The 27,366-nt window shown below is 48.2% G+C and overlaps 2 protein-coding genes across 4 annotated transcripts in view; one reads left to right on the top strand and one right to left on the bottom strand.

Annotated features, from left to right (window-relative positions):
* The window catches only part of ATP4B (ATPase H+/K+ transporting subunit beta), a 290,606-nt gene that overhangs the window by 145,983 nt on the left and 117,257 nt on the right, over nt 1-27,366 (bottom strand). The gene's annotated exons all lie outside the window — the stretch shown is intronic.
* GRK1 (G protein-coupled receptor kinase 1) overlaps nt 1-27,366 on the top strand; it is a 104,596-nt gene that overhangs the window by 74,006 nt on the left and 3,224 nt on the right. Inside the window, exons 4-5 of the mRNA XM_063953096.1 lie at nt 1,077-1,160; nt 10,957-11,081. Coding sequence (XP_063809166.1) covers nt 1,077-1,160; nt 10,957-11,081 — 209 coding nt within the window. The remainder of the gene's footprint in view (nt 1-1,076; nt 1,161-10,956; nt 11,082-27,366) is intronic.

Here is a 27,366-nt window from a genome sequence, read left to right as displayed (position 1 = left end):
CTTTGAGCTTGGAGTCTTAATGTTCAGGGCATAGGTTACATGGGTTGGGTATGATATGCCGGCGCACGGGATGTCAGAATACAGACACCGGCATCCTGATGATGAAGATCCCGACAGGGGTGAGTTAAATTTTCTAACTACACCTCCCTACCACTTAAACCCTCCCTTACCGCAGCCTAAACCTAACCTCCTGCATTGGTGCCTAACCCTAACCTCCGTGGTTAGTGTCTAAACCTAACCCCCCACAGCCTAACCCTAACCCTCCCCCACCCCCTTAGTGCCTAAACCTAATTCCCCCCCCCCCCCCCCACCTTGGAGGTGCCTACCCCTGCCCCCCCTGGCTGCAGCATAACCCTAACCTCCCGGCTATACTTACCTTTGGAATCGTGGCTGTTGGGATTCTGGCGTCGAGATCCTGATGTTTTCTGGATGTAGGTGTTGGTGTTCTGATGGTTGTCAGGATTCCGGCGTCTGTATTTTGGCAGCAGGGTTCCCGACAGCCAGGATATTGTAACATAAGCCGGTTACCTACTGTAAGTATTAAGAAAGGAACAGAAAACAAAATGGGGTGAGAAAAAAAGTGATAAATCTAACAGCATTTAAAATATATAATTTATGAATGCTACCTTTAGAAATAGAGCAAATTGGGTTATACGGTATCTGGTTTATTAACAGGAGATGTTGTGATCACAGTAGGTTTCCTGCTAAATGGTAATATGTACTTTGCGGCGGTGCCTGAGGCATTATCAGCATAAGGATTATTATTAGATAGTTCAATTAGTCTGGTAAATATTTCTGTATCTCTCCAATTTGTGCTTCATAGTTGTTATTTGCAATATGATACTGGATCTCATACTGTATAACTTAGTTACAGTACTTTATCTTACAGAGACACGTAAGGCACTTAGGCCACCATTGTATGTACCCCCAGGCAGCGTATAGGCAACATTTTCTTTTTCCAATATTTTGCCACACGCATGTTTTTTTATTTATAGCAAGATACATGTTGAAACCTTTTGAAAAATAAAATCAGGTGTGACACGGTTTGTAGAACAAAGTCTATGTTTACCTTGCAGGAAATGTCCGTATTTCTGACCTTGGGCTGGCTGTTGAATTGAAGGAGAAGAAAAACAAAACCAAGGGATATGCTGGGACTCCAGGTAAAAGGAGAATGCTTGTGAGGAAAGCATGAGGTCTGACTCCACATAATTATATAGTTATATTATTATTTTTCCCTGTGCAAATCTTGAAAATATATGCATAATGAAACTGCCTAATAAACCCAATTAGAGTTACTGATAACCAATATGTATACCCTTCTTATGTCCTAAATTATTGGTCCCATGCAGTTTAGCAAGTGTTCAGAATGCTGAACACACTTTATTAAGGCACTATAGTTTTGCAGTCCCATTTCATCGGGAGCCATATATTGGCCCTCATTCCGAGTTGTTCGCTCGGTAATTTTCTTCGCATCGCAGCGATTTTCCGCTAATTGCGCATGCGCAATGTTCGCACTGCGACTGCACCAAGTAAATTTGCTAAGAAGTTTGGTATTTTACTCACGGCATTACAAGGTTTTTTCTTCGTTCTGGTGATTGTAATATGATTGACAGGAAGTGGGTGTTTCTGGGCGGAAACTGGCCGTTTTATGGGAGTGTGTGAAAAAACGTTGCCGTTTCTGGGAAAAACGCGGGAGTGGCTGGAGAAACGGGGGAGTGTCTGGGCGAACGCTGGGTGTGTTTGTGACGTCAAACCAGGAACGAAACTGACTGAACTGATCGCAGTGGCAGAGTAAGTGTCGAGCTACTCAGAAACTGCAAAGAAATTTCTATTCGCAATTTTGAGAATCTTTCGTTCGCAATTTTGCTAAGCTAAGATTCACTCCCAGTAGGCGGCGGCTTAGCGTGTGCAATGCTGCTAAAAGCAGCTTGCGAGCGAACAACTCGGAATGAGGGCCATTGTCTCATGGGGGAAATTCAATTAGCCATGAAAAGTATTCACTGGAGAAAAAGAGTCGTAGCCTCTGGCTTTAACGCCTGTGGCTATTCAACAGCACTCTCTTTTTCTCTTACGTCCTAGTGGATACTGGGGAATACTAGATGACCATGGGGTATAGATCGGGTCCACTGGAGCCTGGCACTTTAAGAAACTAATAGTGTGTGCTGGTTCCTCCCCTCTATGCCCCTCCTAGCGACTCAATTTAGAAAATATGCCCAAGGAGCCGGGTGCATTCTGTTGCTCACTGTTGGCTGCGTCAATGGTCAGCGGATTCTGATTCCAAAAAAAGGGTCTGAAAACCTTCCTTTTACAGGTGATCCCTTGTTTAGGGAAGAACTGAACAAGTGGCTATCTCAGGCAACTGCAGACAAATCTACATATCTGCCGTCTGCTCCGCCACCTGTCTGGTATCCCTATCCTGGACCCTCCCTGCACTCCTTTCGGGTGGCCAGATTCAGAGACAGGGCCAGAGGTGCCTCCAATGCTGCTAGAGGATCTCGCGGTAAGTCCCGTAAACCAGCTGCTGCTGGACCTGCAGACCAGGACTCCGGATCCTCTTCCACGAAGCCCTCCGTGTGAGGGTTGACCCCAGCAGCAAGGCGACTTTCAGGTAGGTGCTCACCTTCAACACTTCACCCACATATGGGCAGAGTCCTGCCGGGATCCTTGGGTGAGGGACCTCATTTCCCAGGGATACCTGCTGGAATTCCTGGAACTCCCTCCTCTCAGATTTTTCAGGTCAGGCTTATCAGCTTCACAGGAACCCATGGTTTTCTTACAGCAGACAGTGCAAAAACTGCTTTCTACCGGAGTTACTGTTCCAGTGCCTCCTCAACTGCACACAAAGGGGTTTTACTCAAGTCTCTTTGTGGTCCCGAAGCCGGACGGCTTGGTACGGCCGATCTTCAACCTCAAATCCCTGAAACCGTATCTTCTGGTGTTCAAATTCAAGATGTAATCCTTAAGTGCAGTGATAGCGAATCTGGAGGAGGGGGAGTTTCTGGTGTCCCTGGATAAAAAGGATGCATACCTACATATCCCAATTTGGTCCCCTCACCAAACGTTCGCGATTCTGGACCAACATTACCAGTTTCAGGCCCTACCCCTCAGTCTCTCCACAGCCCCAAGGGTATTCACAAAGGTTATGGTGGAGATGATGCTACAACTGCGCATTAGGGGTGTTAAAATAATTACGTACCTGGACTGTGTCCAGGGAACAGCTACTGCACAGCATCGACTTGACTACTCATTTGCTTACGGCTCACGGATGGTTACTCAATTTCCAGAAATCTCACTTGGAACTGTCTCAGAGAATTCAGTTCCTGGGGATGATCCTGGATACAGTGTCTCAGAAGGTTTACCTTCCCAGGGACAAGGCCTTGACTATTCAGTCTATGATCCGGATGGTGCTGAAACCTTGTGTGGTCTCGATTCATGTTTGTATCCGCTTGCTGGGCAAGATGGTGGCCTCCTACGAGGCGATCCAGTACGGCTGGTTACATGCGCGACCGCTTCAGCTGGATTTGTTGGACAAATGGTTAGGATCTCACCTGCACATGCATCAGCATATCACCCTATCACCAAAAGCACAGATATCCCTACTATGGTGGCTACAAGTTTCCCATCTGATGGAGGGTCAGAGTTTCAACATCCTATCCTGGACACTGTTGACAATAGATGCCAACCTCCAGGGTTGTGACTCAAGGGGTGCAGTTCCAGGGGACGTGGTCCTTTCAGGAATCTGCTCTTCCTATCAACATCCTGGAACTCAGGGCAATTTACAAAGCCCGTGTACAGGACTCATCCCTCCTTTTGAATCAGGCCATCCAGGTGCAGTCGGACAATGCCACAGCGGTGGCATACATCAACCGGCAGGGAGGAACCAGAAACAGGGCCGCAATGCGAGAGGTGTCAAGAATACTTCTCTGGATGGAAGCCAACGCAAAAACCATGTCAGCTGTTTACATTCCAGGAGTGGACAACTGAGAAGTGGTCTTCCTAAGCAGGCACGACCTCTATCCGGGGGAATAGGGCCTCCAACCTCAGGTGTTTCAACAAATCATTCACCGGTGTAGTTGTCCATAGATAGACCTGATGGCTTCTTGCCTCAACAAGAAGCTCCGTCGTTACTGCTCCAGAACGAGGGACCCACAGGCGGTTTTGGTAGACGCTCTGACGACGCCATGGAATTTCCACTTCGTTCACCTGTTTTCTCCGATTCCTCTAGACCCAAGAGTTCTAAAAACACTCAAAAAGGAAAGGGTTCAGGCAATTCTCATTGCCCCGGATTGGCCTCAATGAGCCTGGTATGCAGACCTCCTGTCGTTGGAGGAACCCTGGCCTCTGCCACTTCACAGGGACCTTCTTCGTCTATCCAGACTTACAGCGGCTATGTTTGACGGCCTGGAGGTTTAGAGGAAAATTTTAACCAGGAAGGGTCTTCCTTCCAAGGTGGTTTCCACTATGGTTCAGGCCTGTAAGGTGGTTACCTCCAGACATTACAACCGTATTTGGAAGAAATATGTTTCTTGGTGTGAGGGTCGAAAATGTTCTCCTGTAGAATTTCGCCTGGGCTGAGTGGATAAGGGCCTTCGATTAGGCTCTATCAAGGTTCAGATCTCGGCTCTCTCTATCTTCTTTCAGAAACAACTGGTGGTACTTCTGAAGTACAGACCTTTCTTAAGGGGGTGTTGCACATTCAGCTATCCTTTGTTCCTCCCACTGCTACGTGGGAACTCAATGTGGTGTTGACCTTTCTCCAGTCGGATTGGTTTGAACCCTTGTATAAGGTTAACATAAAATACCTGACACAGAAGACAGTCATGTTACTGGCCTTGACTTTTGGCCAGGCGTGTGTCGGAATTGGGGGATTTGTCCTGCAAGAGCCCATACTTGGTGTTTTAGGAGTATAGGGCGGAGCTCAGGACTCGCCTCAGTTCTTGCCGAAGGTGGTATCGGCTTTTCATGTAAATAAACCAATCGTGGTTCCAGCCTTATCCGACACTTTAGTTGCTCCAAAGTCCCTGGATGTTGTTAGCGCTTTGAGAATTTACATCAAAAGGACTGCTCATCACAGGAAGTCTGACTCGTTTTTCGTCCTTTAGGATGCTGTGAAAATTAGTCATCCTGCATCCAAGCAGTCCATTGCTCGTTGGCTCAAATTGACTATCCAACAAGTCTATACTTCGGCAGCTCTGCCGCTGCCAAGTTCTATTCAGGACCACTCCACAAGGTCGTGGGTTCTTCCTGGGCGGCTGCAAATGGTGTCTCGGCCTTACAGTTGTGCTGGGCAGCTACTTGGTCTGGTGTGAACACCTTTGTTAAATTCAACAGGTTTGACACCTTGGCCAAGGATTACCTTCAGTTTGGTCAGGCGGTTTTGTAGCGATCTCAGCACTCTCCCTCCCATTCTGGGAGCTTTGGGACGTCCCCATGGTAATCTAGTATTCCCCAGTATCCACTAGGACGTAAGAAAAAATAGAAATTTTGGTCCCCTCACCAAACGTTTGCGATTCTGGACCAACATTACCAGTTTCAGGCCCTACCCCTCGGTCTCTCCACAGCCCCAAGGGTATTCACAAAGGTTATGGTGGAGATGATGCTACAACTGCGCATTAGGGGTGTTCAAATAATTACGTACCTGGACGGTGTCCATGGATCAGCTACTGCAGAGCATCGACTTGACTACTCATTTGCTTACGGCTCACGGATGGTTACTCAATTTCCAGAAATCTCACTTGGAACTGTCTCAGAGAATTCAGTTCCTGGGGATGATCCTGGATACAGTGTCTCAGAAGGTTTACCTTCCCAGGGACAAGGCCTTGACTATTCAGTCTATGATCCGGATGGTGCTGAAACCTCGTGTGGTCTCGATTCATGTTTGTATCCGCTTGCTGAGCAAGATGGTGGCCTCCTACGAGGCGATCCAGTACGGCTGGTTACATGCGCGACCGTTTCAGCTGGATTTGTTGGACAAATGGTTAGGATCTCACCTGCACATGCATCAGCATATCACCCTATCACCAAAAGCACAGATATCCCTACTATGGTGGCTACAAGTTTCCCATCTGATGGAGGGTCAGAGTTTCAACATCCTATCCTGGACACTGTTGACAATAGATGCCAGCCTCCAGGGTTGTGACTCAAGGGGTGCAGTTCCAGGGGACGTGGTCCTTTCAGGAATCTGCTCTTCCTATCAACATCCTGGAACTCAGGGCAATTTACAAAGCTTGTGTACAGGACTCATCCCTCCTTTTGAATCAGGCCATCCAGGTGCAGTCGGACAATGCCACAGCGGTGGCATACATCAACCGGCAGGGAGGAACCAGAAGCAGGGCCGCAATGCGAGAGGTGTCAAGAATACTTCTCTAGATGGAAGCCAACGCAAAAACCATGTCAGCTGTTTACATTCCAGGAGTGGACAACTGAGAAGTGGTCTTCCTAAGCAGGCACGACCTCTATCCAGGGGAATAGGGCCTCCAACCTCAGGTGTTTCAACAAATCATTCACCGGTGTAGTTGTCCATAGATAGGCCTGATGGCTTCTTGCCTCAACAAGAAGCTCCGTCGTTACTGCTCCAGAACGAGGGACCCACAGGCGGTTTTGGTAGACGCTCTGACGACGCCATGGAATTTCCACTTCGTTCACCTGTTTCCTCCGATTCCTCTAGACCCAAGAGTTCTAAAAACACTCAAAAAGGAAAGGGTTCAGGCAATTCTCATTGCCCCGGATTGGCCTCAATGAGCCTTGTATGCGGACCTCCTGTCGTTGGAGGAACCCTGGCCTCTGCCACTTCACAGGGACTTTCTTCGTCTATCCAGACTTACAGCAGCTATGTTTGACGGCCTGGAGGTTTAGAGGAAAATTTTAACCAGGAAGGGTCTTCCTTCCAAGGTGGTTTCCACTATGGTTCAGGCCTGTAAGGTGGTTACCTCCAGACATTACAACCGTATTTGGAAGAAATATGTTTCTTGGTGTGAGGGTCGAAAATGTTCTCCTGTAGAATTTCGCCTGGGCTGAGTGGATAAGGGCCTTCGATTAGGCTCTATCAAGGTTCAGATCTCGGCTCTCTCTATCTTCTTTCAGAAACAACTGGTGGTACTTCTGAAGTGCAGACCTTTCTTAAGGGGGTGTTGCACATTCAGCTACCCTTTGTTCCTCCCACTGCTACGTGGGAACTCAATGTGGTGTTGACCTTTCTCCAGTCGGATTGGTTTGAACCCTTGTATAAGGTTAACATAAAATACCTGACACAGAAGACAGTCATGTTATTGGCCTTGACTTTTGGCCAGGCGTGTGTCGGAAATTGGGGGATTTGTCCTGCAAGAGCCCATACTTGGTGTTTCAGGAGTATAGGGCGGAGCTCAGGACTCGCCTCAGTTCTTGCCGAAGGTGGTATCGGCTTTTCATGTAAATTAACCAATCGTGGTTCCAGCCTTATCCGACACTTCAGTTGCTGCAAAGTCCCTGGATGTTGTTAGCACTTTGAGAATTTACATCAAAAGGACTGCTCATCACAGGAAGTCTGACTCGCTTTTCGTCCTTTAGGATGCTGTGAAAATTAGTCATCCTGCATCCAAGCAGTCCATTGCTCGTTGGCTCAAATTGACTATCCAACAAGCCTATACTTCGGCAGCTCTGCCGCTGCCAAGTTCTATTCAGGACCACTCCACGAGGTCGTGGGTTCTTCCTGGGCGGCTGCCCATGGTGTCTCGGCTTTATAGTTGTGCTGGGCAGCTACTTGGTCTGGTGTGAACGCCTTTGTTAAATTCAACAGGTTTGACACCTTGGCCAAGGATGACCTTCAGTTTGGTCAGGCGGTTTTGCAGCGATCTCAGCACTCTCCCACCCATTCTGGGAGCTTTGGGACGTCCCCATGGTAATCTAGTATTCCCCAGTATCCACTAGGACGTAAGAGAAAATAGAAATGTAATACCTACCGGATATTGCTTTTCTCGTAGTACATAGTGGATACTGGGTGCCAGCCTCAGTGATTCATTCTGCTTACCTGGTAGTAAGTATTATTGGTTTGGGTTGCTGTTGCTTCCTGGTTCCATGATTGGTTGGCGTTGCTACCCTTCTATTGTTAGCATTGCTTTCCTCTGTTCTGGTTAGCTCTGCTTTTTATTGTTGTGTGTTGGTTCGTTACCTCACCGCTTTATGTTTTATATCCTTCTCTCAAAGTTTGTCCATCTCCTCCGGTACAGTTTCCTAGACTGAGTCTGCTAGGAGGGGCATAGAGGGGAGAAGCCAGCACACACTATTAGTTTCTTAAAGTGCCAGGCTCTAGTGGACCCGATTTATACCCCATGGTAATCTAGTATTCCCCAGTATCCACTTTGGACTACGAGAAAAGGAATTACTGGTAGGTATTAAATTCCTATTTTCATCCAAGAGCCTCGTTAACAGCCGTTAAAGTAGCATGTTAATAGGTGTTAAAACGGGTTAACAGGTGTTTACATACAGAATCCATGAAAAGTTCATGTATTCATGTGCTTGACAGGGTCGTGGTACCCGTTAACCCGCTAGTTATCAGGAATTTTTTTTCAAGCCCCTGAGGCTGGTGAAAAAAAATCCCCAATAACTCCTGGCTTCAGTGCTAATGGGATAGCTCCGGGGGATCAAGTAGCCCGCAGCTACTTGAATTCCCCCTTAGTCTACAGATATTCAAGACTCTTAGGGGACATGTACTAAACAATGATAAAAGTGGAGAAGTTAGCCAGTGGAGAAGTTGCCCATGGCAACCAATCAGCATTGACGTAACATTTAGAATTTGCATACTATAAAAATATACAGAGCAGCTGATTGGTTGCCATGGACAGCTTCTCCACTGACTCACTTCTCCACTTTTATCACTGCTTAGTACATGTCCCCCTTTAACCCTGCTTACAAAACTAAATGAAGACAAACTTGGGTGGCACCTTGGAAAGTGATGCTTTCCAACTGTACTCATTCTGGTCAGTGGCACCAAGAGGGGGGAGTGGGTACAAAATACCCGGTTGCTGGAGGGGCATGGTGGGGGCCTGGGTCCACTACCCTTCCCCAGTATACCTGCGCTGTGGGCGGCGGCTCCATCTTCTCGGTGATCTCTTTGGGAAGATGGCAAAGCACATAGAAAGCATAAAGAGTCTTTGCTCTCTAGTGGCCAGCGTCCTCTTCCCAAATATCACTGGGAAAATGTCGCTGGCCAGGGAGGAGGGAACCGCTTCCAGATCAAGTAAGGTAGAACGCAGGTGTGTTGCCCTGCGCCCCACCCCCTGCGCCCCCATATTAAAATCCCCCCACTCTATGGAGCGCGCAGGGCCTTATTATATAAATGTTTTTTTGAATAACGGCAGTCATCATGCCCCCTTGTTTAAACCATGCCCCACCCTTTAATGGGGCCGGCGTGGCTCTCTATGTCCCTGATTCTGGGATAAATGTATGTTACTCCAATATGGAGGAGAAGTGACATCAGCGCACGTTATGTGCACTGATACCTGTTCTACCCCATGTATGACAGCAGTGGTGTGTGCTCAGTGACAGGACCGCTATGCACCCCTGTCATTTTCCGTGCTGCTATCTGTAAGACTGCAAGCCGATGTGCAGGGCAATGTATGAACAGTCAGTTGCACCGACTGTTCCACCAGCTGCAGCTATCGATTTGGACAGTTGCAGGTGTCGTTCCTCATATACCACAGGCAGGGACAATGCTGTCCCTGGCTGTGGCGGCTGCCAGCTCCAGGATACATGTGAGATCTTGCATGAGTAGCAAAATCTTGTGCATGCACCCTGAAGCCGGCCGTGGAGGAGAGAAACAGCGCATCAAACTAGACTGAAGTGCTGTGTGATCTGGAGGGGATCTTGTCGCTGTACCTTCCTGCTTCACCTCGCTAAAGAGGCAAAGGAAGAAGAGCCTTAGCGGCACGAAAGGTGCTGCTATAGTACATAAACTACTCTATTCTTTATGGTGGTATATCATGCCTTTATTAGTTTATTGTACATTAGGAATGATCTATGGGTTTCCTTTCTATATAACACATCTTTGTAAAAATAAATAGTGACATTTAAATTCTTTAGGAAAACCCCTGTATATACCTTTCTCTTTCTTTCCCTTCTTCCCTTCCTTTTTATTCTTTCTCCCTACATTCAGACTTAGTAGAGTAGTATGCAAATCTGATTGTTTGTGTACAACTCCGATGGCGGGTTGACTGCTTGTGTGCAGGACCCATTCTACGCATGTGCAGAATGGGTACTGTGTCATCGCATGCTAAGCCCCTTAAGTTGCACACCGAATGACAGGATGTCTGATGTTCGCTACAGTATGGCCACATATGCGGATACTAGAAGCCATCAGGAGGCGTCTATTTACACAACTTCACATGCATAATTTAGCGGTAGTGGCTGGGACAACTGTTGCAGTTGCAACTAAATAGAGTACAACTGTGAATCAGGCCCTCTGAGCAGTATCTGCCCACTTTCCATTATTACAGCATAGTATTTCTATTGGTTTTCATTTACTGACTTGTGCTTTTTAATGACTGCAAATGACTTGTCATTTCCTAATTACCTATCAGTCTTTTTGCACATTTAAAATAACTGCAATTTTACCCATCACCCTAACCTCTCGTACTTTGCAATATCAACTATACAATAAAGACTGTTTATGGAAATAGAAGTATGCCACTTTCAGGGTAGTGATAAAATCAGGGCTTTTCATGTAATGCAAACCTTTGTAACACTTCCTACCCCATGTGAAGCACAAAAAACATGGTAACTGCAATATTACCTGATCTGCCTGGTGTCCAGTACAAAGCAGTTGCTTCCTAACTACACACCACTCCTTGTCTTGCTGTCAGTGTGCATTGTGCCACCATACAGTGATTAAAGGCCGTCATACAATATAATAACATAAGCTAAATAGTTTGTAAATTCCCAACATTCACATACACATACTGATTATATACATCTATTTTATAGGATTTATGGCTCCAGAACTATTGAATGGAGAAGAATATGATTATTCTGTGGATTATTTCTCTTTGGGTGTAACTTTATATGAAATGATTGCTGCACGTGGCCCATTCCGATGTCGAGGGGAAAAGGTAATAACATACTATTGATTAGATGTATATGTACAGTACATGTATGATGTGTGTATGAATACATTTACGCAATAAGAGGTCTCGTTACCTTATTTATTGAACCACCCCCGTATCTCTATCATTATTAGATGTTATTTTCAATAATACACCCTTTGAATGTAATTGTTAAAAATGTTATCGACCAAGAAAGGCTGACATAATGGCAACACTTTAGTTGCAATTTTACATCTAACCAATGAAACTTTAAATTGCAGATGTGTAAATGTAGCTGCCATACATACTGTACATTGTTTTATGTCTCATTAATAAAGATACACAGGGAACAGCACTAGCGCACGCAGGGGGGGTTTCCGAGTCTCTGGAAACCCTCCCGTCCACTGATCCATTGCGCAGCTGGCACTATATGGTGTATATATATATATATATATATAGAGATAGATAGATAGATATATTACTAGCTGGGGCTCAGGTAACTGCGCCGCAGAGCAAGGTCCGTGGTGCTCGGCGGCGTTACAGCAGCAGCAGCAGCTCCTAGCCTCCACATTGCTAGGGCTGCTGTTGGGAGCGTGACCGTGCTGCTCCCGTTCAACTGCTGCCTGGCCTCACTGTCCACGTCGGCTCCCGGCTAGAGGTGAGGCGGGGTTCTCTCTGTATATGGAGGGGAGTGGGGTGCTCTCTGTCTATGGGGGGGAGGGGAGTGGGGTGCTATCTGTCTATGGAGGTGAGGTGGGGGTGCTCTCTGTCTATGGAGGTGAGGTGGGGGTGCTCTCTGTCTATTGGGTGGAGGCGAGTGGGGTGCTCTCTGTCTATGGAGGTGAGGTGGGGGTGCTCTCTGTCTATGGAGGGGAGGGGAGTGGGGTGCTCTCTGTCTATGGAGGTGAGGTTGGGGTGCTCTCTGTCTATGGAGGGGAGGGAAGTGGGGTGCTCTGTGTCTATGGAGGTGAGGTGGGGGTGCTCTCTGTCTATGGGGGGGAGGGGAGTGGGGTGCTATCTGTCTATGGAGGTGAGGTGGGGGTGCTCTCTGTCTATGGAGGTGAGGTGGGGGTGCTCTCTGTCTATTGGGTGGAGGCGAGTGGGGTGCTCTCTGTCTATGGAGGTGAGGTGGGGGTGCTCTCTGTCTATGGAGGGGAGGGGAGTGGGGTGCTCTCTGTCTATGGAGGTGAGGTTGGGGTGCTCTCTGTCTATGGAGGGGAGGGAAGTGGGGTGCTCTGTGTCTATGGAGGTGAGGTGGGGGTGCTCTCTGTCTATGGAGGGGAGGGGAGTGGGGTGCTCTCTGTCTATACAGGTGAGGTTGGGGTGCTCTCTGTCTATGGAGGGGAGGGAAGTGGGGTGCTCTGTGTCTATGGAGGTGAGGTGGGGGTGCTCTCTATGGAGAGGAGGGGGGTGCTGTCTGGGGAGGGGGGGGGTGCTGTTTGTGGAGGTAAGGGGGTGCTGTCTGTACGTGGTGGGGAGGGGGGTGCTGTCTGTCTCGGGAGGAGAGGGGGGTGCTGTTTGTGGAGGTAAGGGGGTGCTGTCTGTCTGTGGAGGGGAGAAGAGTGCTGTCTGTCTCTCTGTCTGGGGAGAGGAGGGGGGGTGCTGTTTGTGGAGGTAAGGGGGGTGCTGTCTGTCTGTGGTGAGGAGGGGGGTGCAGTCTGTGGAGGGGGGAGGGTGCTGTCTGTCTATGGAGGGTGTTGGTTGCTGGGTACTCTGCAGTCCCAGTGTGTGTGTGTGTGTGTGTGTGTGTGTGTGGGGGGGGGGGGGATGGGCACGACAACAGTCTGCAGTCCTAGTGTGTGTCTCCATTTTGGTAATAGACATACTGTGGGTGGTAGTTATATACAGTATATATATATTTATATTGCACACATGTGGAAACCCCCCATCCCAAATCCTGCGTTTGCCCCTGAACAGGGAAACAAATTCACCTCCTTCTCCCCATTTTACAATAAGAGACATAACATTGAGGATGGGAGCAAACTGAATTGGTATTAGATGCAAAAATTTGCTTTCCTTTGGATAAATATGGTCGCAGGAAGAGAAGTGGATAATTAGTAAAATAATGTAGTTGTGTTTGTCACTGCTTTCCTGAGCGCTTCCAAGTTTTAGAGAAGGCTTAAATATCCCTGAAGAAAACCTTAAATAATTAATTGAATATGTTATTGACCATTTTATTCTTAAACCAGGATGCTACAGGGCTACATGGGCATAGCTATAGTGGGGCCCAGAGGTTTAGGGGGCCTGGCTCACCTGCACCCAAGTCATATAGTTGTCTACCAAACTGTCTACCTATATGAACTGGAAAGTTGTCTACCTATATGAACTGGAAGCACTGCATGACATAATGTAAACTGTGGGCCAATGCCTTTTTTTAGGGCCGAGCCAGCCATGCAATCGTCTGGCCAGCCGCATAGAATACTGTGTAAATACATTCCTCCAAAAATGGCTACTGCCTGAGAAAGGACAGTTTTGATGGATACTAGAGTTGGCGGTGGCCATTTTGGGAGGGACATTTAGACGGAGCCCGGGCGGAGGAGACAGGCAATGGCACAAAAAGTGCCGGGAATGTGGCAGTGGAGGGAGCAGCCATGGCTAGCATCAGCATGAAACAACCCCAGTGACAACGAGTAGGACCATGTACAGTTCCCATTTTAAGGGGCATTGTGATTATTACTAGGGGCATTACTGTGTGGGGCATAACAAAGAGCATTACTGTGTGGGGCATATTTTAGTGCAAGAGACATTACTTGTTATGCCCCATTACTTGTTATGAGACAAAACAAGGGGCATTATTGTGTGAGGCATACTTTGATGCAAGGGGCATTACTGTGTGGGGCATAATATGGTGCTAGGGGCATTACTGTGTGGGGCATAATAAGGTGCAGTGGGTATTACTCTGTGGGGCTTAATATGGTGCTAGTGGCATTACCGTTTGGGGCAAAATATCGTTAAGGTAGTATTTTCCTGCAAGACCACACCCACTTCTGCAAGACCACGCCCTTTTTTCTGGGACAACACATTCCACGCCATGACTATGGGAGGGGGCACATTTTTGGGGAGTTTGCACTGGGAGCCAAATTGGCTATAAATAGCCCTGCTGGGGGCACTATGTGGCATTATGTGAACTGGGGGCACTGCGTGACATAATGTGAACTGGGCGCACTGTGTGGTATTCAGCTTCTCCACACCTCTTGCTAAGGGAATAGTGTACAAGACAAGTGCTGTCCGGGAGCTGTATAGGGTAACAGCAGTGGCAGCCTGAGCCAGTCAGCCCACATAAACAAAGTTACCAGTCAAGGGTCGGGCTCAGAGCACTGCACAGTAGTACAACAACCTCTGCCCCAGGACTGCAAGTAAGTATCCGCTCTGCATGCTGCTGTGTGTCAGCCCCCTGGGACCCTCACACGTGTACACTAGTTACCCTGCTAGTAGCTGGTTCAGGGGGAGGTGATTTTCAGGTTTCCTTTTTACTGTACACAGGGCCATCAGCTATAAGAGGTGATGCAAACCAATTAATACAAAGCAAAGGACCTCATTCAGCTTGGATCACTACTGGAACAGAAATTGCGATTTTCTCAATCCTGCTTCTGCTAAAAGTTGCATGTGAAGAGCCGCCCAGAAATATAAAAGATGCCCACTGATGCAATCCCAAAATTGCATATACATTTGCAAAATTGCGATGCATACAAAGAAATCGAGTACCATCAACAATTGCTGTTGTCCCAGGGCTACTCAGAATAATGAGTCGCACTAGTGCCATGTTTTTAATAGCAATCCATTGCAAGTGACGGCCATGATCCGCCTGCGTTTTTCCAACCTCTCCCCACAAACGCCATATTAACACCCATAAATAGTCACTACCTGTCAATCTAATTGCGGTCGCAAGCAATGCGTTTGCAGCGCATGCAAAGCCTGCCAAAAATCACCCGATTTGCGATTTTGCAACTGAAGCTGAATAAGGCCCAAAGCTGGGCCCGTCCCCGGACTCCCATTGGCTAGTTTCACAGGTGTCTGGGGGCTTAGAGGAAGTGTGATGCCTTATGCTGAGTCCCTGGTGCCACATACACACAGCGCTGCCGATCCCTGGAGGAACCATCCAGCACATATATTACATACTAGGTAATTCATCACGCCCTACGGGCGCTCTTCACACCGTCATAAGGGGCTACACCCACTTAACCCTTGCACACCCTTGTGGCGTGCAATATTTTTATTATATGGAGTATTACCTTCATCATTGTGTGGGTGGTTAAATATTGCATGGACAAATGGCGTGCGATGGTTAGGGGGTCGAAGCCCCTTGCAACGGCATGAACAGCGCATGCAGGGCCTGATGAATCACCTAGTAGGTGCTGTGGTTGGGGGAGTGGCGGATGCAGTGGAGGCGCGGATGGTGTCCGGGGGTGCCGCGGGTGGGCGAGGGGCGGTTGTGGGGCGGGTGCGGGGGTGCTGTTGGTGGGGGAGGGGGTCCGGATACACCGCAGGTGCTGGAGTGGGGGTGCAGTGGATGGGGCCTGGAGGTACTGCAACTGGGGGAGGGGTTGGTAATGCTTCTCCTGCTTCTCCTATTGGAAGCAGCTAAGCTGCTGTCCTCCCTTTGGCAGTGGCTCTCCCGGAGACTCGCACAGCAGCCAAGCAGCCAGTCACTATTGTTAACGCCGTTGTCTCAACGTGCCACATTACAGGGAAGAAGATGCACTCAATACACTCAATACACAGATGCACTCACTACAGCTCCCAGATCTGGGCTATTATATAGGAGATATCAGATCCAGAGGCGTAGCTAGGGTTTCGGAGCCCAGGGCAGCGTGGCGAAAAATGGGTGTGGCCACACACCAGAAGGGGTGTGGCCATGCCCCAGAAGGGGTGTGGCCACTAAAAATGGCCCACAGTGCCAGTTACATTGCCCCACAGTGCCGGATACATGCCCCACAGTGCCAGTTACATTGCCCCACAGTGCCAATTACATTGCCCCACAGTGCCAGATACATGCCCCACAGTGCCAGATACATGCCCCACTGTGCCAGATACATGCCCCACTGTGCCCGTTACATTGCCCCACACTGTGCCAGTTACATTGCCCCACACTGTGCCAGTTACAATGCCCCACTGTGCCAGATACAATGCCCCACTGTGCCAGATACAATGCCCCACAGTGCCAGTTACATTGCCCCACAGTGCCAGATACATGCCCCACACTGTGCCTGATACATGCCCCACTGTGCCAGTTACATTGCCCCACTGTGCCAGTTACATTGCCCCACAGTGACAGATACAATGACCCACAGTGCCAGATACATTACCCCACAGTGCCAGATACAATGCCCCACAGTGCAAGTTACATTGCCCCACAGTGCCGGATACATGCCCCACAGTGCCAGATACATGCCCCACTGTGCCAGATACATGCCCCACTGTGCCAGATACATGCCCCACTGTGCCAGTTACATGCCCCACTGTGCCAGTTACATGCCCCACTGTGCCAGTTACATGCCCCACTGTGTTCTCCCCCCCCCCCCGTCCCCCTCGGTCACTCACCGGAGCCGCTTGCTCTATGTGAGGGGAGGAGAGCGCAGAGCCTCTCCTTCCCCTCACCGCTCCAGGTCTCCGGCCGTCCGGCGGCTGTGTGGCGCCGGTTCGCTAGCCAATCAGAGCTCGCAGACCGGCAGCCAATCAGGAGCCGGTCCGCAAGCTCTGATTGGCTAACGCCGCCGGAGGCCAGACACAGCAGCGCTGCTAGGGCTTTCAGCGGCGGTGAGGGGAGGGAGAGACGGTGCGCTCTCCTCCCCTCACATTTCGGCTTAGGGGGCGAGTGGGGCATGATGCCCTGGCCGCCGACGGCGGCCCCCTTTCCTGGGCCTGCCAAGGCGCCCAGGGCACGTGCCTCACTCGCCCTACCCTAGATACGCCTCTGATCAGATCAGACTATTTATATGCACTAAGCATTTTCCCCCTGCACTATATGGTCGGCCGTTGCTGTACAATACACATTTGAAAGTTTGAAAGTTAAAATAGTGGTGCTGTAGGCATCTTACAAAGGTATTTCTCAATACATTTCTCAATACAATGCAGCAATATTAGAGACACTAACTATAAGAAAATGGATAGATCTCTCCACTTTTAGTATTATTCGATGCCATATTGTCTCTACATGAAAAAATAGGCCTTAGGTATATATTTTAAAATGGTAATAAAAAGTTAACATCACAGATACAGTATTTGTAAAATCATTTTAGCTTAAACTACACTGCTATCACAGACAGCTATGTTTTTCTGTTACAAATGTTATAAATTATATTTCTGCCTTTTATGTGTGTGTTTTTTTTATCCAGACTTTAGTTTTTGAAGTACATTTAATACATAAAATATATTACTTACATTTACAGAGATAACACTTGGAAACCATAGGGGGTCATTCCGAGTTGATTGCTATCTGCCATTGTTCGCAGCGCAGCGATCAGGCTAAAAATCGGCACTTCTGCGCATGTGTATGCGGCGCAGTGCGCACACACGACGTACTATGACAAAAGCCACTGCAGATTCACACAAGGTCTAGCGACGCTTTTCAGTCGCACTGCTGATCGCTGAGTGATTGACAGGAATGGGGCATTTCTGGGAGGTAAATGACCGTTTTCAGGCGTAGCAGATACAAACGCAGGCGTGCCTGGGGAAATGGGGGAGTGGCTGGCCGAGCGCAGGGCGTGTTCATGATGTCAAAACAGGAACTAAATAGTCTGAAGTGATCGCAAGGTAGGAGTAGGTCTGGAGCTACTCAGAACCTGCACAAAATTTTTTTTGTAGCCGCACTGCGATCCTTTCATTTGCACTTCTGCTAAGCTAAGATACACACCCAGAAGGCGGCGGCTTAACGTTTGCATTGCTGCTAAAAGCGAACAACTCGGAATGAGGGCCCTAGTGCTATAAATTAAAGTAACTGTTCTATGTGAAAATAAATTATAAAGGATTACTCTGCCCTCTTGTGGCAGTTGAAAACATTTCTGTGAGGAAGTAAATGTTAAAACCTATACATAAAAGGCTAACTAATGCTGCTCCTCACCTCCATGGGGTGAATTCAAGTGTTATGCGCGCCGGCAGTCACTAGATGGTGCCCAATGGCGCGATTCAATAGCTGCTCCATTTGGGCGCACAACAGCCGGCACTGGCTTTTCTACTCACAGCCCTCAATGCTGGCAAGCAGAAATGAGGAAAAAATGACCTGTTTGAGTGCTGAAACGGGACTTTGCGCATCATGGCCCTCATTCCGAGTTGTTCGCTCGCAAGCTGCTTTTAGCAGCATTGCACACGCTAAGCCGCCGCCTACTGGGAGTGAATCTTAGCTTATCAAAATTGCAAACGAAAGGTTCTCAAAATTGCGAATAGAAATTTCTAAGCAGTTTCTGAGTAGCTCGAGACTTACTCTTCCAGTGCGATCAGTTCAGTGCTTGTCGTTCCTGGTTTGACGTCACAAACACACCCAGCGTTCGGCCAGACACTCCTCTGTTTCTCCAGCCACTCCCGCGTTTTTCCCAGAAACGGTAGTGTTTTTTCACACACTCCCATAAAACGGCCAGTTTCCGCCCAGAAACACCCACTTCCTGTCAATCACATTACGATCACCAGAATGATGAAAAAACCTTGTAATGCCGTGAGTAAAATTCCTAACTGCATAGCAAATTTACTTGGCGCAGTCGCAGTGCGAACATTGCGCATGCGCAATTAGCGGAAAATCGCTGCGATGCGAAGAAAATTACCGAGTGAACAACTCGGAATGACCACCCATACCCATTACTTTGGACGGGTTTAGCTGCTTCATGTACTTAAACCCGACCTCTCTGGGCGCGAAAATGTTCCGTCATTTTGACGAGCTGGTAACTAGTTATTAATATTCAACACAAACAGAAATTGATTTCTATTTTTCTCTAGTCAAAACCAGTTTACTTACTTTGCATCTTCACAATCTGAAACACTCTGACTTTGCTGTAAACCTATCTTGAAAATCTTATAAGATTAATACACTTGTATACAGAAGTAAGACCTCTGAAAGATCACAGTCGTTCTGTAAAGCAACCCAGAAAGTACAAATGCAGTTCAGCAAAATTTGTTGAATACCTTTAAAAGCAGAATGATACTGTATCCACATCCATGCAATGCTCCATTTACTCTGGAATAACTTTTTATTACATAGCCAAACTAAAGGAATTTTGTAGCATAGCACTGAGGCCTTGGGTTCAATTCCCACCAAGGTCCTTACAATGTGTAGTTTGTATGTTCTCCCAGTGTTTGCGTGGGTTTCCTACCACAATTCAAACACATGGCAGGTTAATTAGCATATGACAAAAAAAATGGTCTGGGGCTGATGTGAATGGCCAGTCTCTGTAAAAGCATTGCAGAATATATGGGAAACTATATAAATAGCGCCCGTACCCTGCCCGCCCGTTGGAGAAAGAGCGCTATATAAATAAAATTATTATTATAATTACTAAATAAATAAAACTAGGAATTTTTATCAGTTTACGAGAATAACTGGGATCGGTCTGGGAAGCCAGCAGTCAGGATTCCGGCATTTGAAATACCGATGTTGATATCCTGACCGCGAAGAAGCCAACAGGGGTAAGGGATGCTATACCCTCTTCCCTACCCCCCTAACCCTCTTTACCCACTACCTAACCTCCCCATTAGTGCCTAACCCTAACCTTCCCCCCATCAGTACCTAAACCTAACCTCCCATCCACACTGCCTAAACCTAACCCTTCTGGGCCGCAGCCTAACCCTAACCCCCCTCCCTGCACCCTAACCCTTCCAGGGTGCTGCCTAACCCTAACCCTCCCCCCGCAGCCTAAACCTAACTCCCCCCCCCCTCGGCTCACCTCCTCAGCTGCGCAGTGTGAGGGGTTTAGCATCCCGGGTGTCGGGATTCCGAAGTCAGGATGTCTACCTATTCGGGATGTCGGCATTTTGAACAGTGTCGGTATTCCGGGGTCGGTATTCTGACTACTGGGATCAAGATTGCATCCCGAATAACTTTTTTACAATGTTCTTTGGGTATACAAAATCATGGTGATAATGAACTTGATTATGCTGTGACATCCTGACACCTACACACTTTTCAGTATCAGTCAGAAGGGGAATTAAGCCTTTTATGCAACATGAATCCAATTGTCATCTGTCTCTATATTATGCTAATGCCTTCCTACGCCTAGGTATTGCAAAGGTATATGCTGGGGATAAATGCCCTTTTATCAGGGCTTGTGCTATCACTAATGTTTTTAAGGTTTTCTGGGAATTTAAATAAAACAACCTTCCTGCTCATGTGCTATCAAAGGAGCAGAAGTGGTGTTTAATTATTTAAAAGATTCCATGCTCATCCCTCTCTTGTCAGTTGCCTTGTAGAACAGGCAGACAGAGAACTATCAGTCTCTGGTCATGTGATCATCTACATAATGCTGCTGCTCCAAAGTTTCAGTGACAGGCTGTGATCATGGTAATGCATAGTAACATCACAAGGTATCACAATTCCTCCTGTTACTGACACGGAAGAACAACAACAATCAGTGCAATTTGTACATTCACATCATCATGGGAATCTCCTCTGGCTGCCTGCTTTACGTTAAGGGTAGAGGAGGGTGATCAAGTTAATATAAGTGTTACCAGGGGCATAACTAAAACTTTGTAGGCCCCAGTGCAAGATTTTGAATTCTTCTAGAGAGACACATCTTATTAAAGCATTTAGGGGCCTATTATTTATTAAGAATTGCATTTAGGGGGTAATTCAGACTTGATCTTAGCAACAAATTTGTTAGCAGTTGGGCAAAACCATGTGCACTGCAGGGGGGTGGGCAGATAAAACATGTGCAGAGAGAGATTTGGGTTGGATATATTGTTTCTGTGCAGGGTAAATACTGGCTGCTTTATTGTTACACTGTAATTCAGATTTCAGTTTGAACACACCCCACCCAAATCTACTCTCTCTGCACATGTTATATCTGCCCCCCCCCCTGCAATGCACATGGTTTTGCCCATCTGCTCACAAATTTGCTGCTATGATCAAGTCTGAATTACCCCCTCAGTGCTCAGAATCGCATTGCAGGATGCAATTACAGTGGTGAGATGTATCATTTTACACCCGCAGAGACAGGGCCTTCGAAAGCAGCCCATCCCTGTGATGTGCTCGGGGTGGCAGCCATTGCTGGGAAGGTTTTCGGGGGAACCATTTCCTGGCTAAGATTGTGATGTGGAGCCCATAGATTACAGCAGCCTATTGCCATCTTCAGAAGTGATGCAGTTAAATGCTGGCTGTCGGGATCCCGGCGTTCAGGCTACTGACGCCGGAATCCCGACAGCCGACATTATACCGGCAACTGGAATCCCAATACCCACCCAGAATTTCCACTCAGTTGGTGGGTCCAAGCCACCAACCGAGTGGGAATAGAACCTGTGAAGCTCGCCACCAGGCCTGAAGTGTGACAAGCACAGCGAGCCCGCGAGAGGACTCGTGGCCGGGATTCCGGCAGATGGGACGCCACTCTCGCTATACTGACAGCTGGCATCCTGTCTCCCAGTATATCATACCAGATCCCTTCAGATGATGGTAGAGACGGGGGCCATTCTGGTAAATCTGGCAGCATTGCATCCCCTATAGAAACCTATGGGGGTTGTGGCTGCTGGCAGGAATGGAGGGATTGAGGTCCCTCTGTGATATAGTCAGGGGATAATAAATATTTGCGGATACCCCTCAAAAATGATGTTTTTGGTATTAAGCTGCAGACATTCAATGATAATAGGACCCTTATTCATTTTATGCCCCCTAGTAGTACCCTACCTATTTTCATGTTCAGTAGTAGTGCTTTAGTTAATTTTATGCTCCATAGCAGTGCCCTAGTTTATTTTATGCCACATAGTGCCCCCAGCTCATATTATGTCACACTGGAGTGCACCCAGTTCCCATTATGCCACAATGGAGTGTCCCCATGTCACATCATGCTCCTTGACTCCAACTGCTTTCTTTTTCCCCTTGTGCCCTGCCCACCAAATCTGCTGCATGCAATCCACTACAAGGTTGCGGTCTGTTAGAAAAGGACAGTCTACAAGCTACTTGGAATGATCTGCTGTATTCAGTTCACTGTACTGAATACATTAGTATTGTGTCAAGTAGTCTGCACTGACGCCAATGTGAACAGGTTGCAAAAGAGGAGGGTCCCAGAGATGGGCCCCATAGCCTCCAGGCCCACTATAGTAATGCCCTGGGTGTTAATGACATACAGGGTGGATGGTGTTTCTGAGATTAGAGCTGAGATGGAAATTCTTTAATATGGTGGCGTTATCTTCCAGGCTCTAGCACTAAGAATGGTACAATCAACAGGTAACAGAATTCTGCTTTCATGAGTTCAAGTCAGACATGCATGTATTTCTGTAGTAATTACTGTATCTATCGCTGTTACATTGTGTTTTATCTATTTTCACTACCCTGGAGTGTGATCTCAACAATTCTGTCTTAATATCAAACCTTTCCTGCCACAACAAGAGGGACATATAGATGTACCCTGAGATCTGTATTTTTCTGCCATAATGTCCCTAGTTCCCTTCCATAAATCATCATGGGTGAATAATCACACTTACGCACATGAGTAGTCACACTGACAATGCTTATTCTAAATATTGTGAACTCTTGGGTCAGAAAGAAGGAGAAAACATTAATTCCAGGCTAGGTGGAGGGCTTTAATCACTGTGCAAGAGACAGCAATATGAATTACAGTGCAGGGGGTTGAATTGTGAAGTGTGGTGAAAATGTGACATGGCCCCATACATCCATACTTACAAGCATGCATAGAGACTAACAAACATATCAGCTTCCCACACTGCCCCCTCCAGCCAGGACATTTTTCTCATTGTAGTATACTGTGAGGAGGCAATTCCTGCTTTGTTCTGCTTTGGCTGTCAGACTATGTAATAGTCATACCTCTTCCACTAACAGAGCGAGTGGGCACAGGCTGAAGCTTTGCCTAGTGTGCCTGGTACTATAGTTTTGGCACTACCCTCTTTCCAGCAGCCTATCTTTCATTATTTTGACTACAAAAATAAATAAAAAATAGTCGGCCAATGCTCAAGTGCAATCAAAATCTCACGACTGTTGAGAGCAAAGGACAGTCTGCAAACTACTTGCCCCTTTACAGGTGTACACTGTTGCATACGCCCCTCCTTATTGCAGGCCGAGGCACTAGGAGCTGGGAGAGAAGTGTGACCACTGCAGCAGCAGCCTCTCTTCCTGGCGTGCTGTGCTGGGGACAGTGGCGGATCCAGGGGGGGGGGGGGGTACTCGGGCCCGTGCCCCCCTGTCATTTGTGGCCTTCTGTCCCCACCCCCCCGGCGCTGCACAGGGGGATGACGGGCGCCCGCTGAGATTACGTTACCAGCGGGCGCCCGTCTCCCTGCACAGCGGCAGCCGGAGGCAGGAGCTCAGTACTGAGCTCCGGCGCTGTCACTGTGCGCTATGGGAGAGACGTCAGTCATGAAGTCTCTCTCATAGTGATGACTGAGGAGCGGACGCCCAGGGAGGAGGAGGACTGCAGCGGTCTGGAAGCGGGAACGGGGCTCGGTAAGTATGATGTTTTTTTTCTTCCTTAATGCAGCGGGGGCATCTACTGGGGGTAAACTACGGGGGACACTACTACTGGGGAGGCATCAACAAGGGGCATTACTATTGGGGGGGCATTATAACTGGGGGGCATCTACTGGGGGCATCACTACTGAGGGGTCATCTATTGGGGGCAGCTACTGGGGGACATTTTTACTGGGAGCTGTCACAACTGAGGGCCTGAGCTGACAGGAGGAAGCCTCAGTTGTAGGGGCTGGGGTGAAGCCAAGCTTCGGAGGTTTTATCAGACCCCTGGACATACGAGTAGGATGTAGAAAGGTTGCCCGAAGGCGTGACCATGACAACCAGGATTAAAAGTCAATAAGTATTTATTAACAGAACTCCATGTAATCACAGCAGTAATAAGTCAATGAAGATATACAGCAGATTTGGTAAAAACAGTTCCTGGAGAACTACGGGTTGGCAACGGCCACAGGGTACTGGTAGCAGTAGGTACAGTTCTTAATGTCCCAGAGATGGAATGTCCTTACCAGACCCGTCCGTAGTATGAGGTATAACCAAGGAACACACCAGCAGATGTTTCACTGGAAGCTGGTAGCACTGTAGTTGAGGTAGCTGCTGAGGACGCTGGATGGAACCAGCCAGGTGTTAAGACATGGAGTAGATGCTGGATGGAACCAGCCAGATAGTAGAATGAAGCTAGGGAGCGAAGATGTAGAAACCGATGGTTTGCAGGTAACCGATGGTATGCAGGTAATCGATGGTATGCAGGTAACCGATGGTATGCAGGTAACCGATGGTATGCAGGTAACCGATGGTATGCAGGTAACCGCTGGAAAAGCACCGGCTCTTTAAGAAAGCTGATCACTGCTGGAAGCTGACCGCTGGAAGCAGATGAGACTGTAGCTGGAGACTGGAGCAAACACAGGAGACTATAGAGTCAGGCTGCACCGCAAGATGGTAGGCTGGTGCGGGTCTCTTAGTGGAATCTGGAAACAGGAGCTGGAAACCAGAAATGGAAACAACCACAGGAGAGAGACTGGAAACAAGGTTTGACAACCAAAGCACTGACGATTTCCTGGTTCAGGCTCAATCCCTTTATACCCTTAGGTATGCAGGGATTGGATGAGCAATTAGGCAGACTTCAGCGGAGCTATGGATTGGAGGACAGGATCATGTGACTAGAACTAAGATGGCTGCGCCCATACTGGCCAGTGGAGGGAAACCTTGTTTGTAACACCACATGGAGATTCCTCTGTAATGGCGGCGGTGAACACAAAGAACGCCGACTTGCGTCTCAGACCTCCAGCGCAGACGGCCGCGGCCGCAGTAGATGAGGAGTGCCACATAACCTGTAATGCATTGAGAATACACAGACGATGCCCGAGGCCCCGCCGGCTGGTGACGCCATGCCAGTCGCCCGGGCACTGGAAGGACAATATCCACGGACCAGCAGAGATGAGACATGACATATGAATGCTAGCAACACAGCTGGGAACCGGGCCTAGGACGCTGAGCCAGCCTCAGGAGACACCTGAAAGGTAAATAATGGCGTCCAGATACCCGGATCGTGACAGGGGCCATCTACTGGGGGCATTACTACAGCGGGGTCATCTATTGGGGCAAACTCGTAGGGGGCATTATTACTGGGGGTCATCTATTGGGGGCAGCTACTGGGGGCATTATTACTGGGGGCATCTACTGGGGGCATTACTACTGGGGGTCATCTATTGGGGGCAGCTACTGGGGGACATTTTTACTGGGGGCCATCTACTGGGTGCATTATTACTGGGGGGCATCTACTGGGGGCATTACTACTGGGGGGGCATCTACTGGGGGCAAACTGCTGGGGGACATTATTACTGGGGGCAAACTACTGGGGGACATTATTACTGGGGGGCATCTACTGGGGGCAAACTGCTGGGGGACATTATTACTGGGTGGCATCTACTGGGGGCAAACTACTGGGGGACTATTACTGGGGGCCAACTACAAAAGGTGCTAACTACTGGCGGCGTAACTACATGGGCGTTACTACTGGCGGCTTAACTACAGGGGCATTACTACTTGGGGGCTAAACTACAGGGGGGCCAAACTACTGGGGGCTTAACTACAGGGGCCAAACTACTGGGGGCAAACTACAGGGGCCAAACTACTGGGGGCATTACTACTGAAGGCTAAGCTACAAGGGGGCATAACTACAGGGGCTAAACTACAATGGGGCAAACTACAGGGGGGCATTGCTACTGGTGGCTAAACTACTGGGGGGATTACCACTGGGAGGCTAAACTAAAGGGGGGGGGGGGTAAACTACTGGGGTCATAACTGCAGGGGAATTACCACTGGGGGGCATAATGACTGGGGGCATTACTACAGGCAACATTACTACTGGGGGCAATACGGGCATTGCAAAAGGGGCACCACTACTATGGGGTCTATATAAGGGGCACTACCAGTACAGTGGACATTGCATAATGAGCGCTACAACTGTGGGCATTGTATAAGAAGCGCCACCTCACATGCACCGAAGCCGCACGCAAATGTACTTGCCCCTTCCATGGTGCCCCCCCTATCGTTTTCTTCTGGATCCGCCCCTGGCTGGGGAGATATGCAGCTGCTGCAGTCCTTACTTCTCTCTCTCCCTGCCTGCTGTGTGATGTGCAGGTGCAAACGCAATTTTCAATGAAGGCAGATGCAATGGGACCGCAGACAAGTTCTGCACTGCGGTCCAGTCACAACTGTCCCCATAGCAATAGCCCCCTGCAGGCCCCCAGCGCTGACAAAACACCCATCGCCTCCAAGCCACCGTAGGTCTGCGGGGGCTATTGCTACACCACTGCTACCACCATCAACCCTACCATCTACTCCAGTTGCCATGTCTATGCTCATGTCTATGCAGAGGTGCCTGTCACTGCTGCTGTGTAGCTCTAGGGAGGTAAATCATTTGATGTTTCATTGGAACAATCAGTCAGATGCATCTGATGATGATGTTTAACCCTGCAAAGGTGAGGAGCCAATGTTTCCTCACCATCGCTAAGTTTCTTCCCAATATTTTTACAACGCTTTTCGGTTTTTGTTTTTTTGTGACACTGTGTTGCTTACTGGCTTGCTGGCAGATGAACTCACTGTGTGATGCTTTGGGTTGCTGGCTGGCTTTCTCTGTGTCTTGTATTCACACTTAAGAGACTGACAATATATAGCTTTGCAGCTATGCTTATCTATCCGTGACCTCAAAAGGCTGACTGTATGAGTTAGAAACCCCTTAAGGAGTCTCCATGCTCTGTTACTAGAAATGTTGAGATCCAATCCTGGTGAATATTAACCTGAACAATTGCTTCTAAATACACGGCATTGACCAGTAGAACTGTATGGCCGGGATGTAATGAAGTTCGAGTTCGGCAACTGTGTGGGATGCCGGTCGAACTCTGACTTTTTTTAAAGGGGCAATCAAATACAAGGAATGGTTTAGCCTTGTACATTATTGCCTCTTAAAAAATATATCTGAGTTTGGTGGGCATCCCGCACGGCCGCCGATCTTGGACTTCATTACATCCCAGCCTATAAATTCTTTTTATCACTTATATCTTGATTATCATCACACTGAGAGGAGGGTATCTAAGAACTATGAACATTGGGGGTCATTCCGAGTTTATCGCTAGTGAAAAAATGTTTGCAGCGCAGCGATTAAGTGAAAAAGCGGCACTCCTGCGCATGCGG

The sequence above is a fragment of the Pseudophryne corroboree genome, chromosome 2 (genome assembly GCF_028390025.1).
Source record: "Pseudophryne corroboree isolate aPseCor3 chromosome 2, aPseCor3.hap2, whole genome shotgun sequence".
NCBI lineage: Eukaryota > Metazoa > Chordata > Amphibia > Anura > Myobatrachidae > Pseudophryne > Pseudophryne corroboree.
This window is presented reverse-complemented; position numbering and strand designations above follow the sequence as displayed.